Source organism: Rhinatrema bivittatum, chromosome 1, assembly GCF_901001135.1.
Source record: "Rhinatrema bivittatum chromosome 1, aRhiBiv1.1, whole genome shotgun sequence".
NCBI lineage: Eukaryota > Metazoa > Chordata > Amphibia > Gymnophiona > Rhinatrematidae > Rhinatrema > Rhinatrema bivittatum.
The window spans coordinates 720,837,665-720,855,106 of NC_042615.1; the positions used below are offsets into that span (position 1 = coordinate 720,837,665).

At 39.3% G+C, this 17,442-nt stretch overlaps 1 protein-coding gene across 1 annotated transcript in view; it reads left to right on the forward strand.

The window, feature by feature from the left end:
- The first annotated feature begins 1,272 nt into the window (after positions 1–1,272).
- MIER3 (MIER family member 3) overlaps positions 1,273–17,442 on the forward strand; it is a 131,290-nt gene continuing 115,120 nt past the window's right edge. The window contains 2 exon segments of the mRNA XM_029576834.1: positions 1,273–1,541; positions 2,361–2,385. Of these exon segments, the coding sequence (XP_029432694.1) occupies positions 1,338–1,541; positions 2,361–2,385 (229 nt within the window). The 5' untranslated portion in view covers positions 1,273–1,337.

Consider the following 17,442-nt stretch of genomic DNA (forward strand, 5'->3'; position numbering starts at 1 on the left):
AATTTAAGAGTAGTGGGGAAGTTTTTGGATCCCCTTCCCCACTGGGATTGCAGTCTGGATTAATAACCTGGTCCCCAGATTTTTCCACAAGAGAATTCACCTGAAGTAACAGCTAAGGAATAAAGAACAGTATAACCAAAGGAAGAAAGGAGAAAAGAAGGAAATCCCATCTGGATTTCCATCCAAGTAATCCACCGGAAAGATCTGTAAAGACAGGATTTTTGCAGTTAAAGGGAAACCTCTCATTAGGATTCCACAGGACAGTCACTGAGAGAATTATGCACATTTAAAATCACCATGAGCTCTTCACAGAGGTCTGTAAGAAGGACACCTGTCTACACAGAAAGAATCCTGTAACTAGTCAGATGTAAACTCATCAATTTGGACAAATGGACTTTATTTAACTTTATTAATCAGTAACCTTTATTTTAATACCCATATCTGGTCTTGCCTAATTTTTAAAGCCTCTCACCTTATGGGAAGCACTTAAAGTACAGCATGCACACTTCTTTCATCATCTGGGCCATAAGTGACAGCTTCCCCCTATAAAAAGGATTCCCCCCAAGATAAGAGTCAGCCTGGGAGTGAATGGCTAGTCGGAGCAGCCCTGAAGAAATAAATTTGTGTGCCCTTGGGATTTAAAACATCCCACTAAGTGTTAATTTGAACCACCCTACTTGCCAGTATAATTGGTAACATCTTTGTTTATCATCAAATATCCATTCGGTCACTGAAGGAAGGGGATTTACATTAGCAGAAAAGTTAACAATAAAAATACATTATCATTTACAGGAGGAGAAAAAGTTTTCATGCGATGTGTAACTGTTCAAAAGCATTAGGCTGCAAGACACAGGAAATAATGTAGCGATGGAAGGAATATGGCAGATAAAAGCGGTCAGTTTAGTTAGATTTTGATGAAGTAAAAAATATCCTTGGGTCCAACGTGCAAAAGATTCTGCTGCCTGCCACAAAATGAGGGGAAACCAATTTGCCCGTATCAAAAAATGAAAAAATTCTTAATTTTGGGGAAAGTAAATTCAGTACGTGTGGTAGAGGGCAGAATATTGTTCTAGATAAAGTAAAAAGATTACAAAAAAAAAAAAAAAATCGAAATGTGATGAGAAAAAAAGTTATCAATTTTTGTAAGTTACACTTCCTCCACACCCTTTAAGATGTCGGGAAGTTTTTTTACATCTGTCTGGTAAGTCGGTGACACTAACCGAAGCCTTTGGTAGCTGTCAGTGGCATCAGCAATCAGCAGCTGTGGCAAAACTGAGCCTCACTGTGGGGATTTTCCGTGATCCCATTGCAAGCCCGCAGAAGAGAGCAGGAATGGAATGCTGATTCCTAGAGATCGGGCCTCTTTCGGCTCCCCGGAGGCTCCTGTCACCAGAGCCCACCTCTGCTGGGTCGGCGGACACCTTCTGTCCCCCCACCCCTTCCCTCACAGGTCCCCGCCGGCCTGCTATTGGCTCAGCTGCCTCATCCGGGTACTTGGCGCAGTTGCTGCTCGTTCGCCTAAAGGTACCAATATGGCGGAGGTAAGGAGGAAAACCGGGTAGAAGCGGCGGACTTGAGTCGGGGGATTCCGTCTCCCTGGGAGACCGGGTCCGGCCGAATACCCTCCGGTGTCGCGGAGGATGGCCCCCCTTGGCGGCAAGGCCGGGCCGGAGAGCGGCAGGGAGACCGTGGCGGCCGGCAGCGGTGTTGGAGCGGGGGGCGGGATCCTGCGGGAGTAGGCCGCGGCTCGCATATTTGCCCACAGTGGCCGCCAGGGCCGGGCTGGGCAGAAGAGAGGAGAGTTCCCGGGGAGGGCAGGGGAGCGGGGTGGCCGGGCTGTTGTCCCGGGGCACCGAGAAATGGGCTGCTTTGCCCGGCGGGCCGTGAGAGGGGGTAAGCAGGGAGCAGGATCAGCTCTGATTATTAGTGCTAGAAAACTGCAGCTCCGCGGCCGGCGCTGTCTGCGCTCCCCTTGCACCGGCGCAACTCCCTCCATCCTCCTTGCCTGTGTGAGCCCTTGCGCTGATGGAGCAGCGCCCGCCGGCGTCACTTAAGTCATTTTATGTTGGGTTTGTTTGTTTGATTTGATTTTCTTTTCTCGAGGGCTGCTTGCTCCCGAGATCTCTTAGCTGATGTGTACTGAAAAGGGGAGGATGGTAGCGTTCCGAGGCATAGCAGATGATCTCCGTTTGCATTTATTTTCATTTACCTGTCTTTTCTTTCGTGTCATTCGTCGGTGGTAACTAAAAAAAAAAGTATAAAATAAGCTCGGGGTTTCTCCGCACATCTTATCAACTTCGCTCTTTAATAAATTGCGCTATCTTTTATGTCAGATATTGATTGACTTCTTTCTTTTCTAGGCTTCCTTTGGAAGTTCGAGCCCAGGTTTGTCCTGTTTCCTTCTCAACTCTGTGATCCAAGCGGGAATTATTTGGTATGGGGGTTAGAAGCGCTCTATGAATAAGTGTATATATGCAAACTTTATGACTTTTAAAACTTTGTTTTCATAAATGTATTGGGGGAAGCAGCTTTATTTTCGTACAGATATGTGAAATGTTTGTTGTCTCATTTGTTAGGTGAATATTTTTATTGGAGTGTTTTTTGTTTTGTTTATTTTTTAGCGGAATGATGTGCTATCTTTGTGACCCGATGCCAATAGCACCTCGGTAAATAACCATTGCCTCATAATCAACTTTTTAAGCAGTTTGTTTAGGTAACTCAGTGAAATACTTGTACCAACATTATTGTTACTGTAGCAGTTTCCAAAAAAAACAAAACAAACTGGAAATAAGTTTTATGGCACTCTATTTCAATATTCGGTTTATGTAGAATGAGTTCTCTTTAAGAGATTTGCTATCAAATTTGAATTCAAACATACACTTTGGAGGAAAAACACATAAGTAAATGGTATATTATGACTTACTGATATGTAGGATGTACATAAACAAGTTATGAATCATATCTGTTGATGCAACCAAACATTTTAGCTCATAGAACATCTACTAACTTTGCTTAATGCTACCTCATAATTTTGCAGCATGTTGTAGTTGGAGATATTACAAACTTCATGCAATTTTCACTTAAATCCCAAAGTTTTCCAGTTTTTTAAAGATATATATTGTCTGGGGCTGCGCACTTGTCCCTGGTGACATATGTTGTTGTTGCTATTTTCTTTTTTACATTTTTTAACCATTTTACTTCAATTTATCATTGAATGTTTTGTTTGCTTTTTAAAAAATAGATGCTGGTAGAAGTCAAAGCATTTATATGTTGATCCTGAATAATAATTACTTTGCTGCCTGCCTGCCTCCTTTAAAGCACCAAGCAGTACTTGTGAACGCTATTCAGAATATCAACTTGGCTGTTTCTTGATGCAGTGGATTTTCTTTTTACATTTCCCTCCTTTTTTAGTACCAAATACATCCTCATGCCTGTACACATTCTAAACATTTAAAATTTTTGCACTAAGTGTTATACTTTGAAAAATCTTCTCTTTGTGTTATTCTTATACTTTGTATGCATATGTTTGGTGCCTGCACTGGGTTCAGATGAAATTTGGTACAGCAGCATCTTGCTTTTAATAGATTCCTAGTGGTGGGAATAGCTGAGTGGGAAGTGTTTTGAAAACTTAAATTGTAAATTCCTAAAAAATTAAATACAGCTCATAGGTGGAGCCTAATGATTTTGATTTAACTGCTGAAATTGACATTGTTGCTTTAATCTAATTTTTTTAAAGTGTTTTTCTGTTCAAATGGCTTTTTCAAAATTGTAAATGTTGGAACAAAAGCATTGCAGTGTTAATGGTATTTAAGTATAAAATATCCATGATATTTTATGTTTTTAACAATACATTAAACTCATAAAAAATAATCTGTAAATCCTAGATATACTAAATTTAATTTTTAGCATTTTGTCTGTGGAACCTTATCTATTGAAGTGCGCTAGAACTAATGCAAGCATTAATGCACTTGCATTAATTTTAATGATATTTATGATGAAGAAAGAAGATGCAAAACTATGCAAATTGCTTCATTATCTATTACTCTGGGGAAACTGGATGTGTTACATAGCATAGGTATGGTGTATTAATGCAAAAACTTAATTACACCTTCAGAGCTGTAGGTAACTTTTTGTTAATTTGCATGCTCTGGCACTTTACATATTATTTTGTAATTACTGCAATAACATGGCGTTACGTGACAGTTTTAATACAGCTTAGTAAATGGACTCCTATATGGAAATAGCTTAGTACATCTGGCTTTAAAGGCCTGATGTACAAAACCTTTTTTTTTTTCTCCTTTAGGCACAGACTGGGGAAAAAGTCTTAGAAGTGAATTTTAAAAGCTGAATCGCATGCCAGAATCGGGAGATGGAAGCGCTTGTAGCACAAGTGTGTGGCCACCCTATTTTATAAAGTGGGCAGATGTGCACATCTCTCATCGGAAGAAAAAGGGACAAGATGTGGGTGGGGCCAAGAGATGTGTATGCAAGTACCTATGCGTCTGGGTGCATGCCCAGGTCCAGTGCCGCGTAACTTTACTTCTGCAATGGAGGTGTAAATTAAAAAACAAAAATGCAAACATGTTTTGAGGGGTCTGAGGGGAGTGTAGGCTGTATCAGCAAGTTTTGGAGAACATTGGATGAACTGGTGAAACTGGTCCTCAGCTGGATGTGCGTTTGTTTTAAAATATAGGCAGTTGTGCAACTGTAAGCTGACTAATGCTGCTGAGCGTGCTGAAGCTTAAAATAGGTTCGTATGAACACATGCTTAGGCTATTTTATATCATGTGCACATATGTGGTGCATGTTATAAAATGGCCATATGTCTGAGCTTGCGCCATTTACCGTCCCTGTGAATTGTGATTTTTCACTAAGCGTCACCAGGATGAATAATAGATACCCCATTTTACTCAAAATTATTTTGCAAATCCAATTGAAACACAGGTGATGCACGTCTTAGATTTTGCCAGTCTGTTGCTCACTTGCTAACATATATGGAATATGAGTTCCTTTCTGTTCATCCTATAGGATGAGGAGAAACACTGAGAGCATAACATTCTCAAAAGTATGACAGCCTCAGGTTTCAGCTGGACTAAGCTGGAGAATTTTTAAACATTTTAAAAATTACTTTTTTGGGAGAGAAGTGATGAATTCATTTTAACAACTATTTTTTTTCTTAATTTATTTCTAGGAGGCATTGTTGCCTTAATGATCATGATAGCACTATATTAGGCATCACTGGTATGAAAATAAGTTAGTAAAAAAAAAAAAGAAAATGGATATTTTAGTACAGGTTTCTCATTTCCATTAAATCTTTGGAAAAAAAACCAAAACAGCCCCAGTCATTGAAATTCCTGAGCTGGCAAGCTTGCAGTACCATAAAATAGGAAAGGTAGCACTATAAAACAAACCTAACACAGCTAGCTTTGCTCAGGCTCAGAAGCTATGAGCTGCCAATTTACACAGTCAAAACATTTCATCTAATACTATAATCCTCTCCCCAACTACACTGTTCCTATTAAGAGATGAGATTGAGATTAATCATAGTGTTAAAGTTTACTTTTCTCTTGGGGTCTCAAAAATAGTGCTATGCCAAAAGGTTTTAATCTTTGTTGACTCATCAGGATGTAGGATTTATAAAATCGATCTCATAACTGCAAATTCAGGGGTGCTATATATTAAAGTGTTTTTTCCCCATTATATATCTATGGGAAAAATGCTTAGTACACAGGACCCTGAATTTGATAACAGACCATATATTTATGATTAGCATTGTTAGGAAATGTTCACAAAAGCCCAGTTTTTGACTTTTTAGGTTATATTGCACATGAAAATGATTCTGTTGTACAAAATAACCATACTAATACAATTGTTTTTCCTATCCTCTTTCTGCCCATTTCAGGGTGTTGAGTGATCTTGGCTCCACCATGGTGCCTGTGGCCTTTTCTCTCTGCCAGAATACTGCAGAGGTTTGCCAGTACCTTCTGCAGGCACAGCACCCAGTCTTCTCTGGTGGTCCCCCATCCAGGTACTAGCCAAGCCAGATCCTACTGAGCTTCCTGGATATAACAAGTTTGGAGACTCCCTTTCGAATATGAGTTTTAAAGGTTGACATCTACCTTGAAAACAATATGCTATATACATTCATCTAAAAAGGCTATTTCTTCTGATAGTACATTCATTTTCTCCCTTTTATACTTTTTAAAAAAATACATTTATATAGTGTGTACTGTAAGAATACACACTTCACCAATATTGAGTAGGTATATGGCATTGTTTCTTTAAAGCATATTTTTTGCTAAGCAGAATTCTCAGAACCTACTCTCTCATGTAGATGAAAAATCATTAGTTTTGGAAAATTAAAAATAAACTGTACCTTTTGAGGTCTTAGTCCCTCAGAAAAGGAACACTGCTGTAATCACCTGCTTTCATAATTGTTTTGCTGCATGAAAGTTGAATTCATAGTTTTGGTTCTTTAAAATAATTAACTTAGCAGCAATTTTTGTTATTTTAAGAGTCTGCTAATATAATGACGGAGACGGTTGGATGAACTTTGGGGCCATGCTTGTATTTCCTAAAGGAAAAGGATATCTAAGCTCTGCTGTTGTACCAGCAGTTGTTGCTGATTGACTGGCAGCATCAGTCGGCTTCTAAAGGGACTTCTTGCCTCCCTCCAACTCAGAGGAAACTGCTGCAGCAAGAGGGGATAACATGGGTTATAAAAGGGCAGAGGGTCATGTATGGAGATTCTCTGCTGATCCTTTATATCTGTGAGCTAAAATTGACAGATGCTGGCAGTTTGTGGTGTCTGCTGCGTAGGAGTGTAAGATAGCTCAGATGTGATGGTGTGATAGCCACAAGTAGCAAGTTTGTTGTAATTGAAAGGTAATAAATGGACCAGACCCCTGACTGAAATGTCAAAATTACCTGCTGGTAAAAGGCATGACTATTACATTTAATTCTCTGCTGAGAAAATAAAAGGCAAAACTAAAACTTTTATCCAGGGAAAATGTCTTTAAGTGGGCAAAATTTAAAAGTTGCTGTTTTGCCATAGTGATTTAAATTTATTGGGATAAGTTAGTCTCAACAAACAAATGTCTTATCTCAATAAATATTACCCACCTGGTAACTGCATTTCAGGCCACATTATGGAACACTTTGTTTATTTAAGAATGCCTGTGCATCGTTGCATGCATGTTTGTTTAGAAAAATAGCTGGATATATCCATATTTGTATATTGCTTACCTGTTTTGGATGCTCAAAATCTGAGATTTGTATTGGCACTTCTCTTAGTACTGGTTCCCAATGAACAAGGACAAAATCAGAAACTGCAAGTGACACTGTATGGACAAGTGCATAGACTTTAGCAGTTTATCTTCCCTGGGAATAGTTTGAGGCCAAAGCACTAAAGTGCACATCAAGTGGGATAATGTACACTATTTATCCTTAAAGCACATTCAAGTAGCTTTTGTACAATGTAGTACTTTTTCGGGCATCGACCTCTTAGACTGTTGATGTTATAACCTGAACTCCAGGCATTTGAGACCTTCCCACCCCGGTCAATTTTTCTTTAGCTTACTTTGCTTGAAATGGGATTTTGATGTACATTGTTGTCCTCCATGTTTTCACCTCTGTTTAATGGTATGTTTGGGAATGATTTGCACCATTCTTTGCCCTCATGACGTTTTTCTTCCCCTTTCTTGAGCTTGTGACAGTTGCCTGAGCAGTGTAAAGTGGTATTATCCATGAGTTTAGTCAATTTCTCATTTCTTTAGCCCCAGATGCCCATTAGTCTTAAAGCTTACCAGTTTAGATTTCAAACTGTTGGAGTCTCCAATAAGAGCCAGTAGGGTTTTCAGGCACTGACCACTAGGTGCATCTCACCATAGCTAATGTGTTGAGCAAGAGTTCTGAGGTCTCTCTTCAGCCTGGATCTTTATTGTAGAAGCACTAAACTATTATGCAATTCCTGAATTCCTAGTAATTGACCAATAATCCCTGATGGGTAGTACAATTTCATATTTCAGGCATTTTTTAAACTTTCTAAACTAAACCCTGACACTAAGTAATGCCACATGCCCTTTGTATAAGGGATTCGTTTTACAAGAGCACAATTTCTTGCTTGGATGTCTTTTTAGTATTTATAGGGAATATAGCCACTAATACCACTGCATTCTCTGCTCTGTGTCAGTGGCTTTGTTCTCCTATACTATATTAATCATGTATTTTCTATATCTCACCATTTATTTAAAATTATTTGTATCCCACCCCTCCAGTGTTCAGGGCGGTAACAGCATTTGCAAACACAAAATAATTGTTTTATATATAAAATAAAAACAATACACAAATGGCAGACAGCTATTAAAATTCATTCATTGCCTAATCATTTAAGTTGCTGTCAAGATTATTATTACCCAAGAAGTAAATCTATACTCGAAGCACTATGTCTGGATACAACAAGAGAGCATGACTTACTGAGTGGTAGCTTGACAGGTTGTGAGAGGCAAGGAAAATGCCGCAGAAAATAGATTTTTTTAAAGCAATTTGAAATTTCTTTTATTAGTTAGGGACCTTATGTGTAATGGCAGTGAATTCCAAAATGAGGAACCTGCAAGGGGGAGAGTTTTTCGCAGGTAGAGGATAGTCTAGCTAAACATAAGGACTGAATTTAGAGAAGTGACTGAGAGGCAGACCGAAGGGACCTGGTTGGAACACACATTTTTATGGTGCTATTGATCCATGGAGAGCGAACATGATGTAACAAATTGTGAACTAATAGCACTAGTTATTACTTTTATCTGGGAATCTATTGGAAACCAGTTTGAAGGACTGGAGTAATGTGATCATGTTTGTGAGGAGTCTCGCTGCGGCATTTTGTATTAACTGAAGTGGTTTGATAGTGTGTGGAAGACCCATGTAAAGAGCTTGCAATAATCGATTGAGGTTAATTAACAATCAAAGAATTACCTCCAGTCAAAACACAATATCCATTAAAACTAAACAGATTTATCCTGAATAAAAGTTTCTAAATGAATTGGGTTAACAAATATAAATTTGTGACCCTGGTAAGTAATTATACACTTAGGGCCTCATTTTCCAATATCGCATTGGTATCGCATGCGATACCACAAAGGGGTGTACCTTATGCTAATAAGCATGTGTATTGCGAATTGCACTATCAGCTATGCGAAAGGCTGTTATCGCAAGTTGCACTATTAGCCCAATTTGGGCTACATTGCCAGTATATCGCGGTTCACGATGTCTCCTGACAGGCCTGTTTCAGTATGATGCAGGCTCGGGGGGAGAGAGAGAGAGAGAGACCTAGTAACGCGAGGTGAGGTTTACGTATTAGTGTAGGGGGGTTAGGGGCCACTTTCACATTCAACGTGAGATGTACGAACAGAACAGTGGTCTCTTGTGAAGATTTGATGACCTACGGAGTGAGGAAACTCACTCCAAGATGAGATTTGTGCAATGTTCTCTCCACCTAGCTTGATGGACTCTCTATCTGGGTAACAACAAGCTAGGTGGAGAGAACATAGCACAAATCTCATCTTGGAGTGAGTTTCCTCACTCCGTAGGTCATCAAATCTTCACAAGAGACCACTGTTCTGTTCGTACGTCTCACGTTGAATGTTAAAGTGTAGGGGGTTAGGGGCCACTAATACTTAAACCTCACTTCGAGTTACTAGGTGGGCCTCCCATAGGGATACAAATACCTGTCTAAGGAGGAGGCACTATGGCAAGGCTGTCTCTCTCTCTCTTTCTTTCTCTCTCTCTCTCTCTCCTCTCTGTCAGGAGACATCGTGAACCGCGATAAACTCTTACCGGCCTGTAGCACACAACGTTACGCAAATGAAAGAGGTGTAGTTATTGGCCGCGTTAGGAGCCGCGCTAACAGTGCGGCTGTTTTGCAGCACACGATAAATCCTCCCTACTTTACATTTGCCCCGCCCCTGAATACGAAATTAAAAATTTGCATTCGCAAACCACGTTAACTGCTGTTAGCGCGGTTTGTGGAATTAACACATGCGGTAACTCCTTGGAAAATGAGGCCCTTAGTGGGAAATTTCTAAAAGAAGGAAGCACCTATTGAAGAACTTTGAGATTTTAATTGGAGAAACTGCCTTCTCTTAATCTGGATTTCATTTGAAATATCAGGAAAAACCTGGACCTTGTAACCATAAAATAAAGAATTTTTATATTTGAAGTATTAAAGAATATTTCTTATCCTTAATCAAGGCAAAAGAAACAAATGTAGATCTGGTGGTAATATTATCATTGGATGTTCGCAAAAACAGGGAAAGATCTGCTCAGTATTTGCTTTTTATCTGGTGTATGAAATGAACTAGACAATTTTTATCTGAGGAAAATTTAAGTATTTCAGCCTCATTTTTTTTAAACAGTTCCTCACCAGAAATTAATTGAGACCAAGGAAAGTTCACCAAACATATTAGACCTAAGCTATTCTGTAAGGATTCACATTTCAAATGGATACTCAAGACTCTTTAATACCAGCAGCTAAGGACAACTGGACACCAAAAATAATAGAAGATTAAGCATTAAAATTAGTTTACAGAGAGTCCACCCTAGAATCCACCTCTTGAATCTTATTAGAGGTGTCAGAAGTAAATTGACATAGTTAAGTTAATGTCTTTGAAAGGTTAGACTCAATCCGAACCTCAATCTGCCAAATATCCTTTAAAGAAATGTCACCGGTTCCAGGAATAGCAGTTACATCTGCAGTCTCAGATCTTTTTGGAAAGGACACTGATTTTGGTACTGGAACCGACTTTCCTAAGGTCAGACATCAACATTAGATTGAGATCAATATTATCTTATATACTTCCAGCGCCCACTATTAGAAGTTGCTGCACGCCAGGCTGCTGGATTACAAGCATGGATGCACTCATAGAACAAGAGGGTAGATTTAAATTCTCCCCACTTTGTCTATTTGTTGGGACAGAGAGATTGGGAGGGGGTAGTCTAGTCGGAGGACTAAGGGAGACCTCCAGTTCTATACTTTCATTTTGGTACTGTGGTGAACTGGTATATATGATGTGTTTATCCGTCGGACCACTGATGGGCGTTGAAACCTGGGAAGGAGTAGATGTTTTCCATTTCCTTTTTCTGCCCATTCTCAGTCAAAAATCTGACACACAGATGTGTGGCTTTGGTGTCCCGGCGGCAGTTCACCACTGGACACTGCCTTTTGAAAAACCCTCGTGCTCTGATGGTCCTATACTGGGGTGGCTTCAAGGGTGCCTGGTGGCTAAACTCCTCTGGCCTCTGGATAAGGTGAGGTATGCAAGCTCCTAGCAGAGGTTTAAGATGGTGGAATAAATGTAGTTTATGATATGACTGAACAACATTTTGTGAATTTGTGGTTTGTGAATGTAATTGCAGGGAGAGAGGGATAGGAAAAGGTATAGAGTGTCCTAGGACCATGATCTGTTTTGTTGAGATTTAGAGAGAATCTTTTGTGATTGAGCCAAGTTCTGACAGAAAAAGGATATAGGAAAACAAATTGAGTAATTGACCAGGATGATGTGATTGAAAAAAAAAAATTGAATATCCACCTTGGGATGGTGGATGGAAGACGACAGACGATCCAAATAGATATTAAATGAAACAGCAAATAGAGCCGAGCCTTGTAGAACACCTTTAGTGATTGGAAACCAGGAAGAATTGTCATTAGCTATTTTCACCCATTGATGTTTATCAGTGAGTGAGGATGTAAACCATGTTTTAATGGTACCTGAGATACTTCTGAACTGTCTTTCTGATATTGGTATGTTGTGGTTCAAAGTGTCGAATGCAGAACTGATATCTAAAGAATCATGAGAAAAGAGGTCCCTGAATCAAAACAAATGTCATTGATACTCTCCAAAAGCAGCTGTTATATTATCTGTTGTGCATCAGTGCCTCTGTTTCCCTCTCCTCCAAAACAAAGTATGTCACATTTCTCCATATTTGACATTAAATGATAGTGTGATGAATAACAAACAAATGAGGTATGTAGGCTTTTTTTTTTTATCTTTGGATGTTTTGGCCTCCTTTTGGACTTTCAGCTTAATTGGAACCAGCCTCTGCTGGTGACATGCTTTTGTTCACAGCTACCCAAAGTTTTTTTTTTCTTTAATTTTAAATCGCTGTCATTTAGTTCAGCCATCATAGCAATAGTTCTTTGGCTGAGAGAGGCATGGATGATAGTTTATTCTGAAACTCTGTACAAGTGTGCCATTGAACCAGGTGGTAAGCATTTCTATTGTATAATGGCTGGGACAGCCTTCTCTGGAAACTAGGTAGGCTTTGCCTCCATGGCATAATGGGAATCATGATGTCGCCAAGGGACAGAGGGGGGTCTCCTGCACAACCATGTGGAGCACTGCTGCTGAGCTCTGATATTTTAAAATGGAAGTTGCAGGATTTTAGGGAAACTTAATTGACAGTTAAAATGAACAAAATAATTAAGATAGACTCTTTTTTTTTTTTTTGCTTTGTTGATTAATGGGTAAAGGATTTGGGTATTTAAAGCTGCTCATATTTAATGTTGTCATCGTGAATCTTGGGAAACTGGGCTGCTGTGTTATCTCTGATCTGAACCTTCTGCAAGCATCACACATGTTTAACAGTGAATAATACTGCATGAACACCTGAACATGGACTTCAGAAATGTGCTTAAGAATAGGCTGTGGAAAACAAGTGTTTTTACTTTTTATTTTATTTATTTACAAAAAAGCCTTTTAAATATTTTAGAATAAAAAAAAGAAATTCCATCCAGAACTAAAGAAATGGTTTTGGTTTTTATTGGCCTTAGCACTGGGTCCTATTGAACAAGGAGCCTACTTCTGGGATGTGTGAATAGAAAATAAAAAAAACCACTCCTTTTGTCAGTTAATGTCATAAAAATTTGGCTAGGATGCCAGACACCAAAGTTATTGGGAGGGAATACACACAGGCATAGCAATCTCATAAACCCAGTTTTTTCCCCTTCAGTTAGGAATAATGTCCAGAGAGTAAGTGATAAATCTCATGAAGAATCTAGCGCAGTAATTCTCGTCTGCCCTAAGTGACCCCACAACCAATTGAGTTTTCAGAATATTACAGTGAATATGCATGCTATAAATTTGCATATTCCAAGTCTCTAATGTATGCACACATAGAAACATAGATGATGATGGTAGAAAAGGATCATTTGGTCCACCCAGTGTGCCCATTTGCACTTGCATGCAGGTCTTACTTGATCTATGATCTTCTCCCTCCCTCTGCCATTAATGTCCCTTTGTATCTCTCCCGGGGCACATCCAGCCAGTCTGGTTTTAGGCTGACCCCAATAAACATGTATATGAGAGATCTGCATGCAATGCTTCCATAGTATGCAAATCTATTGCATGCATATTTGTTCAAGATATCCTGAAAACCCAACTGGGTTGAGAACCACTGGACCATCCAATGCTGTAATTCTGCTGTTGTGGCTCCTATAAACTCTTCTGGAAGTCCACCACTCCTGAAAAAGTATTTATTCATATTCCTTTGTAACTTCTCTCACTTCAGCTTCATATGATGACCTCTTTTTTGTTTTCTTTGAACGGTTCATTCTATAAAAAATGCTTTCTTATAGTATTTTATTTGAAGCCACCTAGATATTTTAATGTTTTGTATGATATCTTTTTTTCCTTCTTTATTCTAGAGAGTACGTCTTTAGCTCATTCATTCTCTCTCTGTATGGTTTACAGTGCAGTTCATGCACTATTTTGGCTGCCCTTTTATTAACTGATTCTACCTTGTCAATGGCCTTTTGTAGATTTAGTCCCCAAAGCTGAATACAGTTCTCAAGTTTAGTTACATCTTATAAATTGCCTTTCTAAATTAAAATCAAGGTGATGTGCCCTGTAGAGAAGTAATACTACTGCCCTCTTTCTACTAGGGTATACTATTAGCTTTCCCAATTACATTCTCACACTGACATTAAAAATTATACACCACTCCCTTTCTTGTTTGATGACTGCTAATTCTTGTTCTCCAGAAAGGTATTTGGCTCTTGGATTTTCGCATTCCAAATGTGTGGTGGTTTTTTTTTTTTTTGTTTTTTTTTTTTGAGTAACGCATAGATGTTATGACTTTAGTTTTCCATTTTTTAAATCATCTTATTTGCTGCCTCTGGTAAGACAGTTGTGTTGAAAATATTCCTATCATCTACAAATAGGCATGCATTTGCTTCTAACCCTTTCCCAATATCACTTATAAAGATATTGAAGAGAACTGAGCCTAGCATTGATCCTTGTGGAATCTACTAGTCATTTTCCCTTTACCAGTTTCAACCCCATTGACTACTACTTGAGTGCTGTAGCTCAACTATTTTTTCACTCATTTTATAATTTTCATTCCAGCTGCCAGATTATTTAGCTTGCTTATAAGTCTTCTGTTTGGAACAATGTTTAAGACTTTACTGAAATCCAGGCCACATCTATTGTACCCTTGATCCTACTAGTTACTTCATCAAAGAAATCAGTTGTTTGATTGGTGAGCTCATCCTCTTGTGAAACCATGTTGCACATAGTGCCATTGCCCACTAATATCAAGGTGCCTCCCTGTTCTTTATCTTTCCTATCACTAATGTTAAAGTAACAGTTTTCTGCCTCCTCTTTGTTTGTACCCTTGTGGAGCAGTAATGTATTTCAGACTCTTCAGTTTAAAGTGATAAGTTGAACAATGCTGTCGGCAGTACAGTCGGCACATAGATCCTTCAGATTTCTGGAATGTACTGCATCAGGTCCCATAGCCTTGTTTTTCCATCATCCAGCAGCATTGTATAGATCTCTCTCTCCCTCTCCCTCTCCCTCTCTCCTAGTAAAGCTTTTGCTCGGGTGTTTTCTTGTGAACCCCTTTGGTCTTTTTTCATCTGAGTAGCTCTTCTCTCTCTCTCTTTTTTTTTTTTTTTTTTTCTTAAAGAAATGTCAGAACTTAACTTTTTAAAATTGCCTTACTGTCTCAGCAACCCCTCAAACAGCATTTTTCCAAAACAAATAAAAGATGATTTTTTGTTGTGACTTTCTTCTTGGAAGACATTCCAATAAGTGGATTTAAAGATTCTATGCCTGTGGCAGGAATATGTCAGTTATGGATGGACACTAACTCTGTTACCGCTGCCTAGTCCAGACCACAACCAAACAAACTGTTTCAATTGTGGATGGATGTCCCTGCAAATGCAACGATCCAGTGCTCAGAAAATGAAAGAAATGTATGTCACACAGAAGCTACAGTAAGTCCTTTTCCTGAAGTGCAGACTCATCTGCTTTACCAGCAATAGATTTGAGCACCAGCTCCTCTAAAATATCTCCCCTGTCGGTAGAATGGGCCAAATCCTCTGGGTCAAGTAAATATAGCCAAGTATCAGAGAAAAGGATCACTGGGCACCACAGAGGCATGGGTGCAGCAGCACCATTGACTCTTTTCAACACTGTTGATATGCAAGACTTCATTAGCGCAATCCAAACACAAGGTTACATTGACAAAAGTCTTCGCTGCATTGAATCTTGGAACATAGATCAACACCGTTGCATATTAAGCTATTGGAAGAAATGATTCATCGTACTATATGCTGGTCAAAGCAAGTTTTTCACTGGTGCAGACGGGCCAATGAAATTATCATAGGATCTGAGTCTAGACACGTGATTCTATTTGCTTTCTGGTGCTTCTTAATTTCAGTCGGCCTCCATTTCAAATTCTGCAAAACCGAAAAGATGTGCAGCATTTCATTCTAGTTTCAGAAGAAGCTATACTACATCAGCCACTTGACCAAGTAGTGGAGTTGGTGAAAAATTTCTTTACTTCATTAGTGGCTAAGGATAAAAAAAAATACTATTCAACATATTTTCTTTCTGAGATGTCATTTTTACTTCCATGAGAAGGCGTCCCAGCATCCCCAGTACACGTGAATTCTCCATCAGAACCCCCACTGGCAGTTCTCTTCTGCGAGGCAGCCAAGAGTCACTCCTCAGTCACCAGCTTTATCTTTGGAGTCCTGGATCAGTGTTTCCTTCACTTCTAGGCTCTGAAGAATGATTGATGAGAATTCCCTCTGGTGCCCCCCCCCCCCACCCCCAAAACACTTATCTCTCTTGGAAGACCTTATCCTACTGCAGGCTCTGGACAATTAGGAAAAACTCTTTCATGTAAGGGCAGAGACTCTCGTGTAGCTGTCTTATGTCTTCTAGGTTCTGGAAGCTCCAGTGGATGCAGTAATAATCCCGACTCATCATATCCTGCAAGACTTGCAGTATGTGGGGAAAATCCCATTTCCTGTGCTTCTGTAGCAGGAAACTTGATCTTAAGTACAGAGTTCAAAATCCCCAGGCTTTGGAATAGTACAGATACTTTCAACAATCAGTAGTGGTAGAATCTGTTCTTAACAGGGCAAAGAAAATAAATATATTCAAATATGCACCAGGCAAAGATCCCAGACTACTGGTCAGTTTTGCCAAAACGATGTTTTATTGGTCCATGCATAATGCACAGATCACTGCTCATCGATTTTATGTTTAAATCATTTTTTATTAAAGTTTCAAACAAGATGAAAACACCTGTGCTTCGCTGGGAGACTCAAAAAGGTACAAAGTATTTTGGTATGACACTCTTGGTTTCACTGGAAATTGAAGGACAATATATATGTGATGGTCAACCAGTTTTAGAACAAATTGGAGCAAAAGCCTTGCAGCAGGCTGAAACCGCGGCTGAATAAAAAAGCAGTATCTAGGTACTTTTATATTCTAGCCATCCAACATGCCAGTATCACCTCATAATTTCATCTTTATGGGAGAAATTAAAACATTTTGTGATCACAGTTATGGATTTGTTTTGCCCTGCCTGCCTCTCAACCAGTGCATTTAATCGACAGGGCTCAGATTGTGTCAGGCAGATCCAATGCCTTTGGTAGCAAAGCTTCCAGAGTTTCTCCGAGATCATGATCGGGAATACCTTCTGGTAAAACTGATTCTTCATCTCTAGGTCTTCAACTTTTAGTTCCATTTTAGCCGCCGCAGCCTTTACCACCACAGTCTCTTGTTCTAAGGCCTGCACCCATTAATCCACGCTGGTAAAGTGCGACTTGACCTCCATGATCTGCTTTGTATTAAGTTAATGAATGCAACATGTCAAATCTCCATGGATTTATGCTAACATCCATGGCTGGTGAGAATCGTGGTAGCAACATCACCGAAACTGTCATTACCTGCAGTCTGTGATGGGAAATTTTTCACACTGTCAGCCATTTTAGGCACCAGTCTGCCTTTTTTCTTTGCACACTGGTTTTCCTGTCATCCGGCCTCCAAATTCATGTAAAAGCAGTTCACCTGAACAGACTCATTCTCCCACTGTGGTTTTCTTTTTCCTATCTCTCTTTAGATTTTTAAAGGCACAATGTCACTAGATTTGAGGAGT